General features: G+C 43.4%; 1 protein-coding gene across 1 annotated transcript in view; it reads right to left on the bottom strand.

Moving 5' to 3' along the window:
* TDRD9 (tudor domain containing 9) overlaps positions 1-19,358 on the bottom strand; it is a 123,578-nt gene that overhangs the window by 51,062 nt on the left and 53,158 nt on the right. The window contains exons 8-13 of the mRNA XM_045397081.3: positions 16,856-16,959; positions 12,176-12,240; positions 9,409-9,463; positions 9,183-9,267; positions 7,966-8,023; positions 5,092-5,196 (exon numbers count right to left, since the gene is read on the bottom strand). Of these exons, the coding sequence (XP_045253016.1) occupies positions 5,092-5,196; positions 7,966-8,023; positions 9,183-9,267; positions 9,409-9,463; positions 12,176-12,240; positions 16,856-16,959 (472 nt within the window). The remainder of the gene's footprint in view (positions 1-5,091; positions 5,197-7,965; positions 8,024-9,182; positions 9,268-9,408; positions 9,464-12,175; positions 12,241-16,855; positions 16,960-19,358) is intronic.

Here is a 19,358-nt window from a genome sequence, read left to right as displayed (position 1 = left end):
AGAACATATTCCAAACTTTTGGTATTATCCTCCTAATAGTCATAATAGTAGTCTCCCTGGTACACTGTATTCTCTCAAAAGTTTTCAATGTTTACATACAGCCATCTACAAAATGTTGGCTGAGTATGGTGTCTCGTAACTGTAATCCCAGCACTTTGGGAGGCTGAGGTAGGAGGATCACTTGAGTTCAGCCTGGGCAACATAGTGAGATCCAGCCTGGGCAACATAAGTTAGAACTAGCCTGGGCAGCATAGTGAGATCCAGCCTGGGGGGCAACACAGTGAGATCCCTGTCTCCACAAAAAAATAAAAAATTAGCTGGGTGTGGTGGCACACATCTGTAGTCTCAGCCACTCGGGAGGCTGAGGTGGGAGGATTGCTTGAGCTTGGGAGGTTGAGGCTGCAGTGAGCCATGATCATGCCACTGTACTCCAGCCCTGAGTGACAGAGCAAGACCCTGTCTCAAAAATGAATACATAAAAATGTCAGTCTCTTCTTCACTTAAAACAACAAAAGCTCAAAAAAAAAGTGTCATCATGAAAAAACCATAGCCCATAAATAACATGCCAAGACTAAAAACCCAAAATGACAATAACTGAGAGTGACACTAAAGCCCTAAGTTTTGGTCACACTTTCACCTAAGTCAAAACCTGACCAAAAGGAGGAAATTGTTAAACAAAATGATGAGAGACTATTGTTTTGGACTAAACTCATACACTAGGCTCCAACAGACCAGGCTAATCCAAAATAAAGTCACTCATACTAAATGCAAAATAATCAAACCAAAATTTTCAAAAGCAGATAGATGCTGGCCAGGCGCGGTGGCTCACACCTGTAATCCCAGCACTTTGGGAGGCCGAGGCGGGCAGATCACGAGGTCAGGAGATCGAGACCATCCTGGCTAACACAGTGAAACCCCATCTCTAGTAAAAATACAAAAAATTAGCCAGGCATGGTGGCGGGCGCCTGAAGTCTCAGTTACTCGGGAGGCTGAGGCAGGAGAATGGCATGAACCCGGGAGGCAGAGCTTGCAGTAAGCCAAGATCGTGCCACTACACTCCAGCCTGGCAACAGAGCAAGACTCCGTCTCAAAAAAAAAAAAAAAAAAAAAGAGAAGAAAGAAAAAAGTTTAGCCTAAAGATGCCTCCTTACATATTTTAAGTTCAGCCTAAAAGTCTCTCTGCACATAGTAAACTATAACCTAACTACATATGCAAACAGACTATAACCCACTCTTATGCCAATCACCGGGTTTCAGCCAATCAAAGGCAACCAACTGCTCAAACCACATTCAAAGATGACCAACGCCCAGCTGTAGTCAGTCTGGCCATTTCTGTAATTCACTTCTGTTCTCTACACGTCACTTTCCTTTTTCTGTTCATAAATCTTCCTTGACCATGCAACAGCACCACAGTCTCTCTAAACCTCTTCCAGTTCAGAGGCAGACTCATTTGCAAAATGTTCTTTAAAACTCTGTTAAGTTTAATTTGTCTAAATTTTTTTTTTTTTTTCAGAACAGCATCTCACTGCCACACAGGCTGGAGTGCAGTGGCGCAATCATGGCTCAACTGCATCAATCTCCCAGGCTCAATCCATCCTCCCACCTTACCCTACTGAGTAGCTGGGAGTACAGGCACATGCCATCATGGTTGACTAATTTTTGTATTTTTTATAGAGATAGGGTTTTGCCATGTTGTCCAAGCTGATCTCAAACTCCTGGGCTCATGCAATCTGCCCATCTCACCCTCCCAAAGTGCTGGGATTACAGGCATGAGCCACCGTGTCTGGCCAAAATTTTTCTTTTAACAGTGGTGCTGGCAAGAATATGGAAAAAACAGATCTCACACATTGCTCATGGAATGTAAAATGACACAGCCACCATGGAAAGAGTAGTGCCTTATAAAACTAAACATAGGCTGGGCACAGTGGCTCATGCCTGTAATCTCAGCACTTTGGGAGGCTGAAACAGGAGGATCACGAGGTCAAGAGTTAGAGACCAGCCTGGCCAACATGGTGAAACCCAGTCTCTACTAAAAATACAAAAATTAGCTGGGCGTGGTGGGGCACGCCTGTAGTCCCAGCTACTAGGGAGGCTGAGGCAGGAGAATTGCTTGAACCCGGAAGGTGAAGGTTGCAGTGAGCTGAGATTACGCCACTGCACTCCAGCCCTGCGACAGAGTGAGACTCCATCTCAAAACAAAACAAAAGAAACTAAATATAGATTTACCACATGACCCAGTAATTATATTCTTGGGTTTTTATACCAGAGAAATGAAAACTTATGGCCACACAAAAACCTGTACGTGAATATTCACAGCTGTTTTATTCACACGGCAAGAACTGGAAAAACCTCAAATGTCCTTAAACAGGTAAATGTTCAGTGGAATACTACTTAGTAATAAAAAGGAATGAGCCACTGATACATGCATGCAGCTTGTATGGGCTTAGATGGCTCCTAAGAACACTATGGTAAGTCTTGGAAAAAGACAATTTCAAAAGGTCACATACTGTGTGATTCCATTTATCCAACATCCTGGAAACGACAAAGCTGCAGAGATGAAGATGGGTCACCAGTTGGCAGGCAGAGTATTAGGGGCAGGTATGGCTGCAAAGGGGCAGCACAGGGCCACCCCTGCATAGCAGTGGGACAGGACGGTTGTGTGTTCTGATCACAGTAGTGGTTACACAAACTTAGACACAGGATCAAACTGCAGAGAACCATACACAAGGTACAAGGAAAACTGTGAAAAAAGGTGTATGGTCTAACAGTGTTACACTATGTCAATTTCCTGGTTGACTGTACTTATACAAATGTCCCACTCCAGGAGAGGGTAAGAGAAGGATTCAAAGGATTCTATGTACTACTTTTGCAATATCCTGTAAAGGAAGAAATTTTATAATAAATATCTAATTATAAAAATTTTGAATATACAAAAAGATACACAAAACTCCTATAATCCCAAGACTGACCCAAAGATAATCACTTTTAACATTTTTGTATATTTATTTCTAGTCATTTTTTGTTAAGGGTTTTTTGTTTTGAGACAGAGTGTTGCTCTGTTGCCCAGGCTGGAGTGCAGTGGCGTGATCTAGGCTCACTGCACCCTCCACCTCCCAGGTTCAAGCAATTCTCATACCTCAGCCTCCCAAGTAGTTGGGATTACAGGTGTGTGCCACCACACTCAGCTAATTATTGTATTTGTAATAGAGACAGGGTTTCACCATGTTGGCCAGACTGGTCTCAAACTCCTGACCTCAAATGATCCACCAGCCTCAGCCTCCCAAAGTGCTGGGATTACAGGCACAAGCCACCGCACCCAGCTATTTCTAGTCATTTTTTAAGCATAGTTTTTTGGGAAGTTTGAGGGGGAAGGAGGTTAAACATAGTGAGGTGATTACAGTTTAATAGCCTTTTTTCTCTTAACTTTATAATAATACATAAGGTTTTTCCAAAGCGATGAGAACCTCTGTGACTTTTTTTTTTTTTTTTTTTTTTTGAGACAGGGCTCTCACTCTGTCACCCAGGCTGGGGTGCAGTGTGTGTGATCTTGGCTCACTTCAACCTCCACCTCCCAGGCTCAAGTGATCCTCCCACTTCACCCTCCCGAGTAGCTGGGACCAAAGGTATGCGCCACCACGCCCAGCTAATTTTTTGTGTTTTTGGTAGACACAGAGTTTTGCCATGTTGTCCAGACTGGTCTGGAACTCCTAAGCTCAGGCAATCTACCTGCCTCGGCCTCCCAAAGTGCTGGGATTGCAGGTGTGAGCCACCGCGCCTGGCCTCTGCGACCCTATTTTAACGGCTGCTTAGTCATTCTCTTAACCCCTCTCTAGGCAAGTCATTTCAGGAGAGGTGATACAACAAAAAGGTTAAGAATGTAGACCAAAGTCAGATTTCTGGGTTCAAACCTCATTCCCACCACTTCCTACTATAATCTTGAGCAAGTTACTATCCGTGCCTCTCAGCTGCTTCACTAAGAAATGGGAATCTTAATTAACACACTATGTATGTACTTACCTCACAGGGTTGCTAGGAAGATTAAATGAGTTAATAAATACTTAGAAGAATGTCTAGCGTACGGTAAATATTAAATCAATGTTGCCTTTATTATTTGAGGGGTGTATTTAGTATTTTAGTATTCTTGAAATGGTCTTTTATCTACCCTTCTCAAAAGGTTCTCTAAAAATAAAAAAATAAGCCACTTCTCAGTCTGCACTGAGAACGTTGTTCTGCGAAATCAGTTCTTGCCACAGGTGATCTTAACAACCTGTCCCAGGTATGTCATGAATACACCTCCACTGTGGTCGAAGCATCCCAAGACCCCAAAAGTGACCTTACACCCTCATCTCTGCCCAGTGATACGTGTGGCTGATGCAGCAAATCCGGAACTCTCTGTGGAACCACTTTAGGAAAATTAACCCTAGAAGATCAAAGTGAAACAGAAATCAGATGATCAAAAATTACTGAAGTGATCCACTTGGTTTCCATAGTTCTTCACCAGTAATTTTTTAATTTCACTTTAGGGAAAAAACATAGTGTCAGGATGATGGGGTTTATCCAGTTTGTACAAAGACTTCATACATTAGAAGAGAGGAGAAGCATGGATTTAAATGGACACTCTGACAATATGAGAAGCCATTGCTAAAAACTTAAAACTGGTTCCAAGAAAGGAAATATCTGAGTAAAAAGTGCAAAAAATGAATTTTTTAGAAAAGCATCTAAGTGGCCGGGCACGGTGGCTCACCCCTGTAATCCCAGCACTTTGGGAGGCCGAGGCGGGCGGATCACGAGGTCAGTAAATCAAGACCATTCTGGCTAACACGGTGAAACCCCGTCTCTACTAAAAAATACAAAAAATTAGCCGGGCATGGTGGCAGGTGCCTGTAGTCCCAGCTACTCAGGAGGCTAAGGCAGGAGAATGGCGAGAACGAGGAGGCAGAGCTTGCAGTGAGTCGAGATCGCGCCACTGCACTCCAGCCTGGGCGACAGAGTGAGACTCCATCTCAGGAAAAAAAAAAAAAAAAAAAAGCACCTGAATGTGCCGCTGTATCACCACTGACTCATTACTGTGCTTTAACACAAATGTCTTACCTTTTCTCTGATTACAGCTGGTTTTAGAGGCCCAACTCAATCGCAGACTCTGATAATTTGTATCTTCATCACAGACCAAAGTTCTAGTCAAACAAAAATCTATAACTGCCATTTAAAAAGAAAAAGACTATAAACACCATGCTAATAAGAGATCATTGCATAATAAATCACAATGCATAGTGATAAAACCATTTGAAGCATGCAGCCTTAAGAATTAGTGAACAGGCAGAAATATCTGGCCACGCACTGACCACCCCTTCTGCCCAGGACGGGGAGCTGGTGGTCACATCCTTTCTTGCTGAGTACTGGGAGTCTCTGGGTGTAAAGACCCAACATGTCATAAGAAGGCCTACCTGGACTGCACCCGAAAGAGTAACATTCTCCAAAAGAGCACCATTACAACAGCAGTAGAGGAGAGCAGCTGATGCAAGGGACCGTCAGAATTCAAATCCCGCGTCTGTGTGCCTGTGGGTGGATCTGGTGTCTGGGTATGTGTATGTCTGTCTGGATGGGTGTGTGTGTCTGTGCATCTGTACACGTGGGTGTGCCTGGCTGGATAAGCTGCCGAGTGTCTCTGCGCTTTAGTATCCTCATCCGTGGCCTGCCTCCTCCCCTCCACCCCACCTTTTCCCCTCACACAGCCAAAGCACTGGGGATCTCCCATCAGCAACACTCACTCCCCTGGGCCACCCCTTCACTTACTGCCCCATTTCCTCCGCTCCCCTACAGCAAAACACCTGTGGAGTGTTGTCTGCCGCCACCAGTTCTTGGTTCATTTCTTCTCACTCTTTCTTGAACCCATTCCAAGCAGACGCTTGCTTCCACCAAAGCTGCCCTTGTCAAGGTCACTGACAACAGCCCCGTTGGGAGGTTCTCCTTGATCTGCCATGAGCATCTGATGCACTCTTCCACTCCATCCCCTCAAGACCCTTTCCTACTGGGTGTCTAGGCCCCTGTGCTCACTGGCTTTCTTCCCACTGCTCTGGAGGCCCCTCCGCTCTTATTGCCCACCTTTAAACACTGGGGCTACCTTCCCTCTGTGCACTGCCAGAAGAGTTTGGCCAGGTTTCTGCCTTCCAACGCCAGTCACCAGCTGACGCCCCCGCCAGCTGCTCCCTGGCCCTGGTCTCCAAGCTCACACAGCCGGCTGCTTCCAAGACACCTCCACCTGAACATCTAGCACATGTCTCAGCCCAAATCTCAGCTCCTCACCTACCCCACCCTGCTCCTTCCACAGCCTTCACCATCTCACAGGAGCCTCCATCCTCCCAGTCTCTCAGGCTACACGTCTAGAGGGCCGACCAAATGTGTCTCTCAAAATTTCTCCATCAGACACCTCAGCAAATCCTCACCAGCTCTGCCTTCAGAATCTCCCTAGGATCTGCCCCCACCTCCTGTCCCCTATCGCTACTCTCCTATTCTAAACACCACCGATTCTCGCCTAGATTCTTGTGACACTCTCCTAACTCTCTTCCTTTTATCTCCTTTGCCTCATTCTAGTCTATTCCCAGAGAAATCCTGTTAAGTGAACTTCAGGTTATATCATTTCTGTTATCAAAACTCACCAAGGATTCTCCATCTTGCCCAGCACAGCAAAGGATGCACCAGGCCCTACCGGGCCTGCTACCTCCAGGCCTCTCTTCAGGTTCCTTTCCCCTGTGTTCACACTGGTCCAGCTGCCCTGGCCTCCTCGCTTGATGGTGCTGTTTCACAACCATCAAGCACACTCTTGCTTTCTCCTACTCTAAACACTCTTTTGCCAGGTACGGACCTGACTCCCTCCCTAACCTCCTTCAGCATGTGACTTGTCACATTCCCTGGTCACTCCACCTACAATCTCAATGGTACTTCCCTAACACTCCCTAACCAATAACCCCCTCTTTTTTCTCCATATACTCACCATCATGTAACTTACTACATATCTGTATTTATCTACCCACCCCTGAAAGTGTCACGAGAACAAAGGCTTCTGTCTATTTTGCTTACTGCTATTTCCCCGGTACAGAGACAAAACACCTGTTCATTATCATCTGCCCTGGTTTACCCATTCCAGCCACACTGGCCGTGTGCTGCTCCTCAAACCCATTCCCCACACCCCAGCCACTTTTTCACATGGCTCACTCCTCATTTAATTCAGGCCTCTATTAAAATGTCACTTCCTCAAAGAGGTAATTCCACATCATCCTATCTGAAAGATCATTTTTTTCCCAGTACCTGTAACCCCTTCCCCTGATTTATTTTCCTACACAACATTGACCTGTACCTGAAATTATAAAGACCTTTTCACCTGCTAAGCGTCTCTCTCTCTCCCACCAGAACGCAGCAGCCATGAGGACTGGACTTTGTCTTATTCACCACTGTACTGCCAGCATTGAGAACAGTGCCTGGCACATGTGTTAGGTTCTCAAATATAAATTAATGAATTTAGAAAACTCATTGCTGAAGCAATCTCACGAAGTAATCACAGACACAGATACAGAAAATGGGATGACAAAGCGGGCTGCTCCAGAGTTGACATGGTGTCCTGCCAAGCAACCTTCAGAACTGAGATGGCCTAAGTTCCTCCCCACATCTGCCTCGCTCCAGTCACAGAACTCCACCTGGCAGCCCCAAAGTTGTTTCCCACAAGGCCCAGTGGGAACACCCCAAACACTTGCTACTTGCCAGCTTGCCCTAAAGCATGAAATGGTGCACTCAGAGGAGGAGGTGGTGAACTGAGAGTATGGGAGAAACTACGTAAACCTACTTTTCTCAATTCTATCTTCCAAAACGGGGAGAGATGGGGAGGAAGAGAACAATTCCTGAGTGAGGTGAATAAGCCAATAAATATGGCACTACAGCTAATGCCAGGAGGTAAACAGAGAAGTATCTTACCATATTTGACATCTGGAACTGTGACAGAACTCTCTGCAATATTGGTGGACAGAATAATCTGTTAAACATCAAAGAAAAAAAGCTGACATTTCTACTATATTCTGGACATCATTAGGCAAAGTTTACGAAAATGCAAAAATTATTTTAAAGCTTCTGAATATAAATACTGAACTCAGATTTCAAAATTAGCCATTTTTCTATTTTATACACATCACAATTGATCAAGAAGCCCCTGGTGAATGGAAAACCAGCCACATACAACACAGCAAGGGCTTAGACACAGGCAAAGGGAGCTGTTCCTGACTTCTGGGGTGGTAGCTTTGGTGGGGTGATAGCTTTGGTAGGGTGGAGAGGGGTCCTGGAATTGCCCAGGGGTACAACCAGGTTTCTAGAAGAAGGGCTGTAGCTTGTAGTGGCCCTAGAATACCACTCAAGGCTGCTCCTAGGGATTCCAAAGCAATCCAGGGGCGAGGTTGCCAGCTCAGGCCCCCGATCACCTCAAGCAGCTCTAGAAGGGTCTTGTTAAAACAACTCCATCATTCACATATCATCTGAGATAAAGAAATCCTCCTGAAGCAGGACCTAGAATATGGCTTCTAACCAGTCACCAGAATGGTTTCAGGGACACCAGAACAGTCCCAAAGTTAGAGAAATACTAAAGAAGAATTAAAAGGCATCAGAATTCCTGAATTGAGAAAATAAAAAATCTTAGCTTTTTAGCAAACTGATTTACAAAATAAAACACAAAACTAAACAACATACCTGGCTCATCAGGCAAATACTTGTTTAAGTGACTAACCACTAACTACAGAACACACTGCTGAAATGTGAATTTTTTTTCCTTTTCTTTTCTTTTTTTTTTTTTGAGACAGAGTCTTGTTCTGCCACCCAGGCGGGAGTGCACTGGTGTGATCTCGGCTCACTGCAGCCTCCAACAGCCAGGCATAAGCCTCCTACCTCAGCCTCCCAAGTAGTTGGGACCACAGGTGTGTGCCACTGCACTCAGGTAATTTTTATATTTTTTGTAGAGATGCGGTTTCGCCATGCTACCAGGCTGGTCTCAAACTCCTGAGCTCAAACGATTCACCCGCCTCAGCCTCCCACAGTGCGGGAAACACCAGCATGAGCCACGACACCCAGAAAATATTTTTCATGAGTAGAGTCTCTAAGGAAAATTTACCTAAAGTGCTTAGAACTTGTCTTCCCAGTTTTCCTACCTTTCTGTACCCAGGGACTGGACTCAAAAATACATTATTCTGTTCTTCTAAAGCCACACTTGAATGGAGTGGATAGACCTGCAACCTAAGAAATTACTAAAATAAAATCTCCATAAAGAATAGATATACATGAGATACAAAAATAAATACTGAGATAATTAAAATTATTTAAGGCAGAAACAACACAAGGATTTAGAAGAATACAGCTGTATCATTTTCAACATACCTTTTATGAACCAGGTTTGTGAGAAGTTCATGCATATAGTTTATTTCACCCAGACCTAGGGAAGAAAAAAGTGGAGGAGGGAAATAAACATCTTTGTATTTACTGCTAGAAATCAACTTTTAAATTAAAATGGCATATCTTTCAAAGAAGGCCCTACCAATTCATTTGACTTTTTTATCCTCTTTGCCTAAATATACCAGAAACACAAGTAAAAGTACATAGTGACATTGATTAGTAGTATCTCAAAAATAAAGGGAAAAAACATGTTCTTCCAGTTTTCCTTTACATAGCAGTGACTCCCTGTGGGTGTTAACTATATGAGTAATTTTTGCATTTCTTTTTTACCCCCAGATTTTCTAAATTTTCTATAATGAGCATGCAAAATCTTTACAATCAAAAAATAACGTTTGTAAAGTTTTGGTCATGAGGATGTGCTAAACCATTTCCATCAGGCCTCCGTCCTGTTTGCTGAAAGCTAAGCTAGCATGTACTTTTGCCCGACCCTGATTTTCAAATCTGAGTCTGTTATGGGTTGAACTGTGTCCCCTAAAAAGATGTACTGAAGTCCCAACCCCAGTAATCCGGAATGTGGTGTTATTTGGAAACAGAGTCATTGCACATGTAATTAGTTAAGATGAAGTTATACTGGAATGGGTTGGGCCCTGGTGTCCATACAAGGGAAGATGCACAGACAAACAGAGAATGCCATGTGACGACAGACACATGAGTGATGCAGCCACAGGTCAAGGAGCACTGGGGACTGATGGCCACTACCAGGAGCTGGAAAGAGGAAGAGGCTCAGAAAGAGCATGGCCCTGCTGACAACCCAACTGTGAACATCTAGCCTCCGAAACAGGGAGAGAATACATGGCTGTTCTTTTAAGCCATTTAGTTTGTAGCACTTTGCTACAGCAGCCCTGGAAAACTACCATAGAACTGTTCACAAAAGATCAATTAACACAGAAACATCTATCAAACTTGAATTCACATGAACATATTAAAAAGATAGCAACCCTAAATGTAAAATATCACTTATAAATATTTCCTTCAGGCAATGTTTAGCAGGTAAAAAGTATTTATCAGCCAGGAGCAGTGGCTCACATCTGCAATCCCAACACTTTGGGAGGCTGAGGCAGATGGATCACTTCATGGAGACCACTAGAGCCTAGCAGCTCGAGACTAGCCTGGGCAACCTAGTTAAACCCTGTCTCTACAAAAAGATACAAAAAAAAAATTTTTTTTGGCCAGGCATGGGGGGACACGCCTGTAGTCCCAGCTATTTGGGAGGTGGAAATATCACTTCAGCCCAGGAGGCAGAGGCTGCAGTGAGTCAGGGTCACACCACTGTACTCCAGCCTGGGCAACACAGCAAGACCCTTTCTAAAAAAACGAATGGAATAAAATAAAAAGTACTTATCTCATATTAGGTATTCTTAAGCTAGTATCAACATGGCTCCACTTTGGTGATGTTTTTCCCCTTAATACAATATTATGCACACAGCAGTCATTTGATAAATATTCTCCAAGGCAAATGCAGCACCACCCCACTGTCAGCTAATGGTTCCCTGCATGTAAACAAATCCTTATTGCCTAAGCCAAACATGACAAAAGTTTGAAACTCATATGTTGCATTCCAAAATTAAATAAGCTATTTTCATTGCATGTTTTTCATTCTCCATTATTGTAAGAACAAATCCGTTTATGCTCTATATATTACCTTACAACAGAAAATATTTGAATTATTGTCATAATGTTTCATCAAGCTATACCACTTAAATTAAAAATCAAGTAATTTTGAAAAAGTACAATTTAACATAAATTCACCTTTTCAGAAAGGTATTTTAAAAGCCTGTTTTCTCAAACACTGAGAAGGGAACTCAAGGATTACCCTGATGATTCTCATGGTATTACAATAACAGCGTGTTTTACTATTACTAAATAAGCTTTCAATGCAAACGAATGACAGTTACCTCACATTTATAACCATATATGTAAAATGCAAATTTAACAAAGCCAAATATTTTACTGGAAATTTTGAAGGTGGTAAGACTGTCTTCAAAAAGTTGAACTCTAGACAAGCATGGTGGTGCGCATCTGTAATCCCAGCTACTTGGGAGGCTTAGGTAGGAGAATCGTTTGAACCCAGGAGGCAGAGGTTGCAGTGAGCCGAGATTGTGCCACTGTACTCCTGCCTGGGCAACAGAGTGAGACTCTGTCTCAAAAAAAAAAAAAAAATTGAACTCTTAATAATTTATTAATAAGAAATCTTTTTAGAAATACAAGGGTTGGCCAGGCACAGTGGCTCACATCTGTAAACCCAGCACTTTGGGAGGCCACAGAGGACAGATCATGAGGTCAAGAGATCGAGACCATCCTGGCCAACATGATGAAACCTCATCTCTACTAATTAGCCGGGCATAGTGGTGTACACCTGTAGTCCCAGCTACTTGGGAAGCTGAGGCAGGAGAATCACTGGAACTGAGGAGAAGGAGGTTGCAGTGAGCCGAGATCGTGCCACTGCACTCCAGCCTGGCAACAGAGCAAGACTCCATATAGAAAAAGGAAAAGGAAAGGAAAGGAAAAAAAAAAGAAATACAAAGATTATAATAAAAAGCCAAACTCAAAGTTACATTTGTTCACATACTCAAAGCGTAAAAAGAACAAAGTCCTGTGGAGAACACCGTCTTTTCATAATCTCTGTTAGGCAGAAACTTAGCCTCTCTCCAGAGTATTACGATTCCAAGTCACAAAATTATGATGCTCTTACCTGGCAAAAACACCAACACACTGCTTCGCTCCAACACAAACTGGGCACCCGACCAGGCCTTGTTCCTGGTAAAAATGTGATGTGCACAAATATCAACGAAGGCTAATAACAGCTATTGCTTCTCTACAATCCTAATATTACAGGCTTTTAATCCTGAAAGGCTCTTACAGGTCATCCAGTGTAATGTTCTTTATTGTACATAAGAAAACACAGAAGTCCAAAGAGATGAGAAAACATCCAAGGCCCCATGGTCATTCAGGGGACCTTAAGCTTTTTGACTCCCAATACTTTCTCCTATCAAAACTTACTATCTACAGAAGTTTTCCTTGAAATTTAGTTATTATAATCCGGAACTTCAAAGTAGAAAACATTTAAAATAACTACAAGCAAAATTTAAACTTTCAGGAGTCCAAACTACTATTGGAAAGGATTTGTACAGACCAAAATCTCAAATCATCTACTCGCTTCCCTGTTACTGTCAATAAATTTACTTTTGTGTGAATTTAGAACTTTCATTCCTCCATAAACCTGTGAGCTCTTCCTACATGCCAAGCCCTCCTCTGTGTAGTCAGGATACAGCAGTAACAAGACAGACAAGCTCCCTGCTCTTTGGAGCTTACATCCTAACTGGAGAGACAGACAAGAAACAAGAAAACAGGCAAGGTACCTTCAGTTTAGCAATAAGACAAAAAGAAACACCTGGGGAAACACAATAAGCAGTGCCAAGGGAAGGCATATGTATGGTGTGCTCTCAGAAGGGCTGGCTGGGAAGGGCCTCTCTGGGGAAGTAACACGAGCTGAGGAGGGAGCCATGGAAAAGCCATGCGATGGCAATCCAGGCAATGCCTGGGAACAGTCACTACAAAGGAGAAAGGGGTGTGAGGGGTAAACCAGTCGCTGCAGCAGAGGCGGCTCAGTGTCCATGGTCACTGCTCCTGCTGCTCATCCATCTCTCCCTGTGAGTGTGAGCCACATGTATGACCTCAGGCAGCAGCCACCACCATAAAAAACACAGGCCTGGTTTGTACATGGGCCTGCATGGGATGCTGGCAACAGCTGAGGTGAACATCTGCTGCATCACAGCCCCACCCAGAGGAGAGGCTCACACACAGTGAGTGGGGAAGGGAGCTCCTCCCAGTGAGCAGAGGTCAGGCAGTCCATCCGGTGGTACCACTTCGGGTGGAAGGAGACATGGCCATGAGGTTGGGTTCACCCCAATCAACAAGCAGAGGCTAGTAATAGCTTGGTCAGCTGGTCAGGGATGTGGAAATGGCAAGACTGATAATAAGGAGATCTGATGGAGAGGTACCAAGAAATGCCCACAAGGCAGCCACAGTGAAGGAGGCTTTCAGTCATCAGACAGGCCGGAGGCCCTGCCTGTGGATATGACCCAGCCTCCTTCTCCAGTACCCCCAGGGTTAGACAATGCACAGAGTGGATGGGTAGCATGGATGAAGGCTTACACACAAACTCAACACCACGCACTTTCCTGAGATGAGACTCATCCGGCTGCTACCATCACTGGATGCCAACCACACAACAGCAAGGGCCAGTGCCAAGTCCCAAATATGGCACCATTCCCTGGGGGACCAGTCCAGCCAGCTGAAGATAGGTTGATTCCATCATGAAGGAGATACTGATTTACCTTAATGGAAATAGACACAGATCCAATTCTGGATTCAGATCTGCCTTCTCTGCACCTAAAGTTTCTGTCGTACCCCCATCCATGGACCTAAGAAGATGCCTTTCTCACTTCCATTATTTCCTGCACAGCATGGCCTCCTGCCAAGGAACTCAGTTTAGTGGTCAATGGACTCACGAAATTCAACGGTATTACCATGCATCCAAAAGCAGTTGGCTTAAAAGAAAGATGAAATGCCTATTAAAGGCTCAGTTATTGTGCCAGTCCTACAGGAAGTCATAAAAGCCATAATGAAATTCAAGGACAAGGTGAAATCTTGAAAGTAGCAAGAGAAAAATGACATGCCACACACAAAGAAAACCCCAATAAGATTAACAGCTGAATTCTCAGCAGAAACAATGGAAGCCAGAAAGCAGTGGGATGACATATTCAGAGTGCTGAAAGACAAAATTGTCAGTCAAGATTCCTATATTCAGTAAAACTCTCAATAATGAAGACTAAATAAAGATTGTCCCTTGGCCAGGCGCAGTGGCTCACACCTGTAATCCCAGCACTTTGGGAGACCAAGGCGGGTGGATCACCTGAGGTCGGGAGTTCAAGACCAGCCTGACCAACAAGGAGAAACCCCGTCTCTACTAAAAATACAAAATTAGCCAGGCATGGTAGTGCATGCCTGTAATCCCAGCTACTCAGGAGGCTGAGGCAAGAGAATCGCTTGAACCTGAGAGGCGGAGGTTGCGGTGAGCTGAGATCGCACCGTTGCACTCCAGCCTGGGCAAAAAGAACGAAATTCTGTCTCAAAAAAAAAAAAAAAAAAAAGACTGTCCCAGATAAACAAAAAAATGAGATTATTTTTTGGCAGCAGACCCACCTTACTAGAAATACTAAAGGAAGTTTTTTGTGCTGAAAACAGCTGACCCCAGAGAGTATTTCAAATCCACATGAACGAAGAAAGAGAACTGGTAAAGGTAATTAGGTAATGACAAAAGATACTGTAAATACATATTTTGCCTCCTTCCTTCTCCTTAGGCGATTTTAAAAGTAACCGGATACAAAAATTAGCAGGGCATGGTGGCAAGCACCTGTAGTCCCAGCTACTCACGAGGCTGAGGTGGGAGGATCAATTGAGCCCGGGGGTCAAGGCCGCTGTGAGCCATGATCACTCCATGTACCCAGCCTGCTCAACACAGTGAGAACTTGTCTCAAACAAAAAAAAAAAAAGTAAAATGCTACATTGCAAAATATGTATTAAATGCAAAAGAAAGCAGTAATAGAGAAATAGAGAAACAAAAAGAATATGAGACACACAGAAAGCAAAAAGCAAAATGGCCAACATAAATTCAACTATATCAGTGACAAAATTAAATGTAAATGGATTAAACAATGTAAATGGATTAAACAACCCAATCAAAAGGCAGAGATTGTTAGATTAATTTTAAAAATAGGGGCTTGGCACGGTGTCATACCTGTAATCCCAGAACTTTGGGAGGCCGAGGAGGGTGGATCATGAGGTCAAGAGATCAAGACCATCCTGACTAACATGGTGAAACCCGTCTCTACTAAAAATACAAAACTTAGCTGAGCATGGTGGCGGGTGCCTGTAGTCCCAGCTACTCGGGAGGCTGAGGCAGGAGAATCACTTGAACCCAGGAGGCAGAGGCTGCAGTGGGCCGAGATCACACCACTGCACTACAGCCTGGTGACAGAGCAAGACTCCATCTCAAAAATATATATATATATATGATCCCACTCAGGATATGTTGTCTACAGGAGATACACTTTAAATGCAAAGACACTAAGTAGATTGAAAGTAAAAGAATAAAAAAATATGTGTCAGGCAAACAGCAAACTATAGAAAAGTGAAGTAGCTATACTAATACACAAAATAGGTCTTAAAATTAAGTGTTATGAGAGATAAGAGGGGCATTTTATACTGATAAATGGGTGAATCAATCAGGAAGATAAAACAGGTATAAACATATGCACCTAGCAACAGAGACCCAAAATACATAAAGCAAAAACTGACAGAAAAGATTGAAGAAATAGGCAATTCAATAACAATTGTTGAGGATATCATTATCTCATTTTCGATAATATATAGAGCAACCAGGCAGAAGATCAAGAAATAGAAGACCTGAACAACACGGTAAGTTAACTACACCTAAAAGACATTTATAGAACACTCCATCTAACAACAACAGAGTGACATTATTCTCAAGTGCACATGTAATATTCTCCAGAACAGTCTACATGCTAGGCATACAACAAACCTCAATAAATTTAAAAGAACAGAAATAATTCTCCAACCACAATAGAATGAAATTCAAAATGTATAACAGGAAAAATAGGGAGAAATTCACAAATATGTGCAAATTAAACACCACACTCCTAAAAACCAATAAACCAAAGAAAAAATCAAAACGGAAATCAGAAAATACTCTGAGATGAATGAAAATGAAGACACAACATAGCAGAAACTAATGGGACACAGCTAAAGCAGAACATAGCAGGAAATCTGGAAGATAAATGAACAAACTGTGGTACATCCAGACAATGGAATTTGGCACTAAAAATAAATGAGCTATCTAAGCTATGAAAAGACATAAAGGGAGCTAAATACATATTACTAAGTAGAAGAAGGCAACATGAAAAGGATACATACTATATAATTTCAACTACATGACATCCTGGAAAAGGCAAAACTATGGAGACAGATGTAGTAAAATTAGTGCTGTAAAGCCTCAATCATATGATATATATACAGGTTTTTTGTTTGTTTTTGTTTTTGTTTTTGAGACAGAGTCTTGCTCTGTTGCCAGGCTGGGAACTGCACTCAACGTGGCTTTAATTATTTAAAATAGAAATTTCCAATTTAAAAAATTCCGAAATACTAACCTGATTTTAAAATATGTACAGTAACTACTGAAAAAGTACCTATAGTTATAACCTTCTTATAAAAACACTAAAAAGTTTCCAAATGAATAATTTTTTAAATCACATATACATTAAAGTGCATTACCAACTGAAGTGTCTCTTACCCATTCTCCTTCATATCCAAGTCATCAAACATCTGAATGAGAGAGATAGCAACTTCATATATATCCTTAGTTATCACCGGTTCCTCCAGGAGATGAGGAGAGAGCTAAAAATAGTGAAAGAAAAAAGTCACAATACCAAAACAGGATTACAGAAGAAAACTGGGGTTGGATGGGAGTGGCTCTCATTGTTAGTACAACACTGTAACAAACTCTCTAAATAAAAGTTCTTGGTTTTTATTAGCAGCAATGTCTGAACACGTGCTGTGTGCCAAGCACTGCTCAGGACAGCGGACACATAAAGTACCATACTCATCAATTTCCTCGCCCAGTCACCAGAGCAAGAATGGCTCAGAGAGCCCAGACATGCACAGGCAGTGTGTTCAGCAGGATGTCTATTTTGAAGACATCAATTAAGTTACACCAAAGGTCTATGGAACCCAGGAGGAGTTCCTGATCTCAAAGCCAGTGCCCTTCCCCTCTTTCAAAACCCTACCTCAAAGAGCACTAAGATTTCCCTAAGATTTCATGTGTGAAAAGTTACCTTGTATATCAAAAGTACCAGAAAACTGTAACATCACATCCATATCTACCAATGTGTGGTGATAACATTATCACATGATGAGGTATCCGTCTACCAAGGTTTAGGGATTCCTCGACTATTTTGTCCATTAAAGCAAAGACACCAAGACCAGATAATGTAAACTTGCTCCTCAGGCACTGTTACCAAACACTGGGCACCAACCACAAGCGGCAAACTCCCCAAGTCAGGCTGTGCATTGGTCCATCTTCACGCTGCTGACAAAGACATACCCAAGACTGGGTAGTTTACAAAAGAAAGAGGTTTACTGGACTTACAGTTCGACATGGCTGGGGAAGCCTCACAATCATGGCAGAAGGCAAGGAGGAGCAAGTCACATCTTACATGGATGGCAGCAGGCAAAGAGAGAGAGCTTGTGCAAGGAAATTCTCCCTTACAGAACCATCAGATTTCATGAGACTTACTATCGTAAGAACAGCACAGGAAGGACCTGCCCCCATGATTCAATTACCTCCCACTGGGTCCCTCCCACAACAGATGAGAATTCAAAATGAGATTCGGGTGGGGACACAGCTAAACCATATCATTCTGCCTCTGGCCCCTCCCAAATCTCATGTCCTCACATTTCAAAACACAATCATGCCTTCCCAGCAGTACCCCCAAAGTCTTTACTCATTTCGGCATTAACTCAAAAGTCCACAGTGCCAAGTCGCAAAGCAAGTTAGTTACTTCCTAGATACAATGGGGGTACAGGCATTGGGTAAACACAGCCTTCCAAATGTGAGAAATTGGCCAAAATAAAGGGGCCACAGGTCCCAAGCAAGTCCAAAATCCAGCGGGTTAGTCAAATCTTAAAGCTCCAAAATGATCTTCTTTGACTCTATGTCTTACATCCAGGTCACGCTGATGCAAGAGGTGAGTTCCCATGGTCTTGCGCAGCTCCACCCCTGTGGCTTTGCAGGATACAACCTCCCTCTTGGCTGCTTTCATGGGCTGGCACTGAGTGTCTGTGGCTTTTCCAGGTGCATGGTACAAGCTGTCGGCGGATCTATCATTCCGGGGTCTGGAAGACAATGGTCCTCTTCTCACAGCTCCATTAGGTGGTGCCCCAGTTGGGGCTCTGCATGGAGGCTTGAACCCCACATTTCCCTTCTGCACTGCTCTAGCAGAGGTTCTCCATGACAGCCCCGCCCCTGCCGCAAACTTCTACCCTGACATCCAGGCATTACCACACATCTTCTGAAATTTAGGCAGAGGTTCCCAAACCCCAATTCTTGACTTCTGTGCACCTGCAGCCTCAACATGTGGGAGCTGCCAAGGCTTGAGGCTTGTACCCTCTGAAGCCATGGCATGAGCTCTTTGTTGGCCTCTTTCAGCCACAGCTGGAGCGGCTGGGAGACAGGGCACCAAGTCCCTAGGCTGCACACAGCAGAGGGGCCCTAAGCCCGACCCACGAAACCACTTTTTCCTCGTAGGCCTCCAGGCCTATGATGGGAGGGGCTGCGGGTAGACCTCTGACATGCCCTGGAGATATCTTCCCCATTGTCTTGGGGATTAACATTTGGCTCCTCATTACTTATGTATATTTATGCAGCTGACTTGAACTTCTCAGAAAATGGGATTTTCTTTTCTATCGCATTGCCAGGCTGCAAATTTTCCAAACTTTTATACTCTGTTCTGTTTCCCTTTTAAAACTGAATGCCTTTAACAGAACCCAAGATACCTCTTGAATGCTTTGCTGCTTAGACATTTCTTCCATCAGATACCCTAAATCATCTCGTTCAAGTTCAAACTTCCACAAATCTTTAGGGCAGGGCAAAAAAGGCATCAGTCTCTTTGCTAAAACATAACAAGAGTCACCTATACTCCAGTTTCCAACAAGTTCTTCATCTCCATCTGAAACCACCTCAGCCTGGATTTCATTCTCCATATCACTATCAGCATTTTGTTCAAAGCCATTCAACA

This window comes from Macaca fascicularis, chromosome 7, assembly GCF_037993035.2.
Source record: "Macaca fascicularis isolate 582-1 chromosome 7, T2T-MFA8v1.1".
NCBI classification, from domain to species: domain Eukaryota; kingdom Metazoa; phylum Chordata; class Mammalia; order Primates; family Cercopithecidae; genus Macaca; species Macaca fascicularis.
This window is presented reverse-complemented; position numbering and strand designations above follow the sequence as displayed.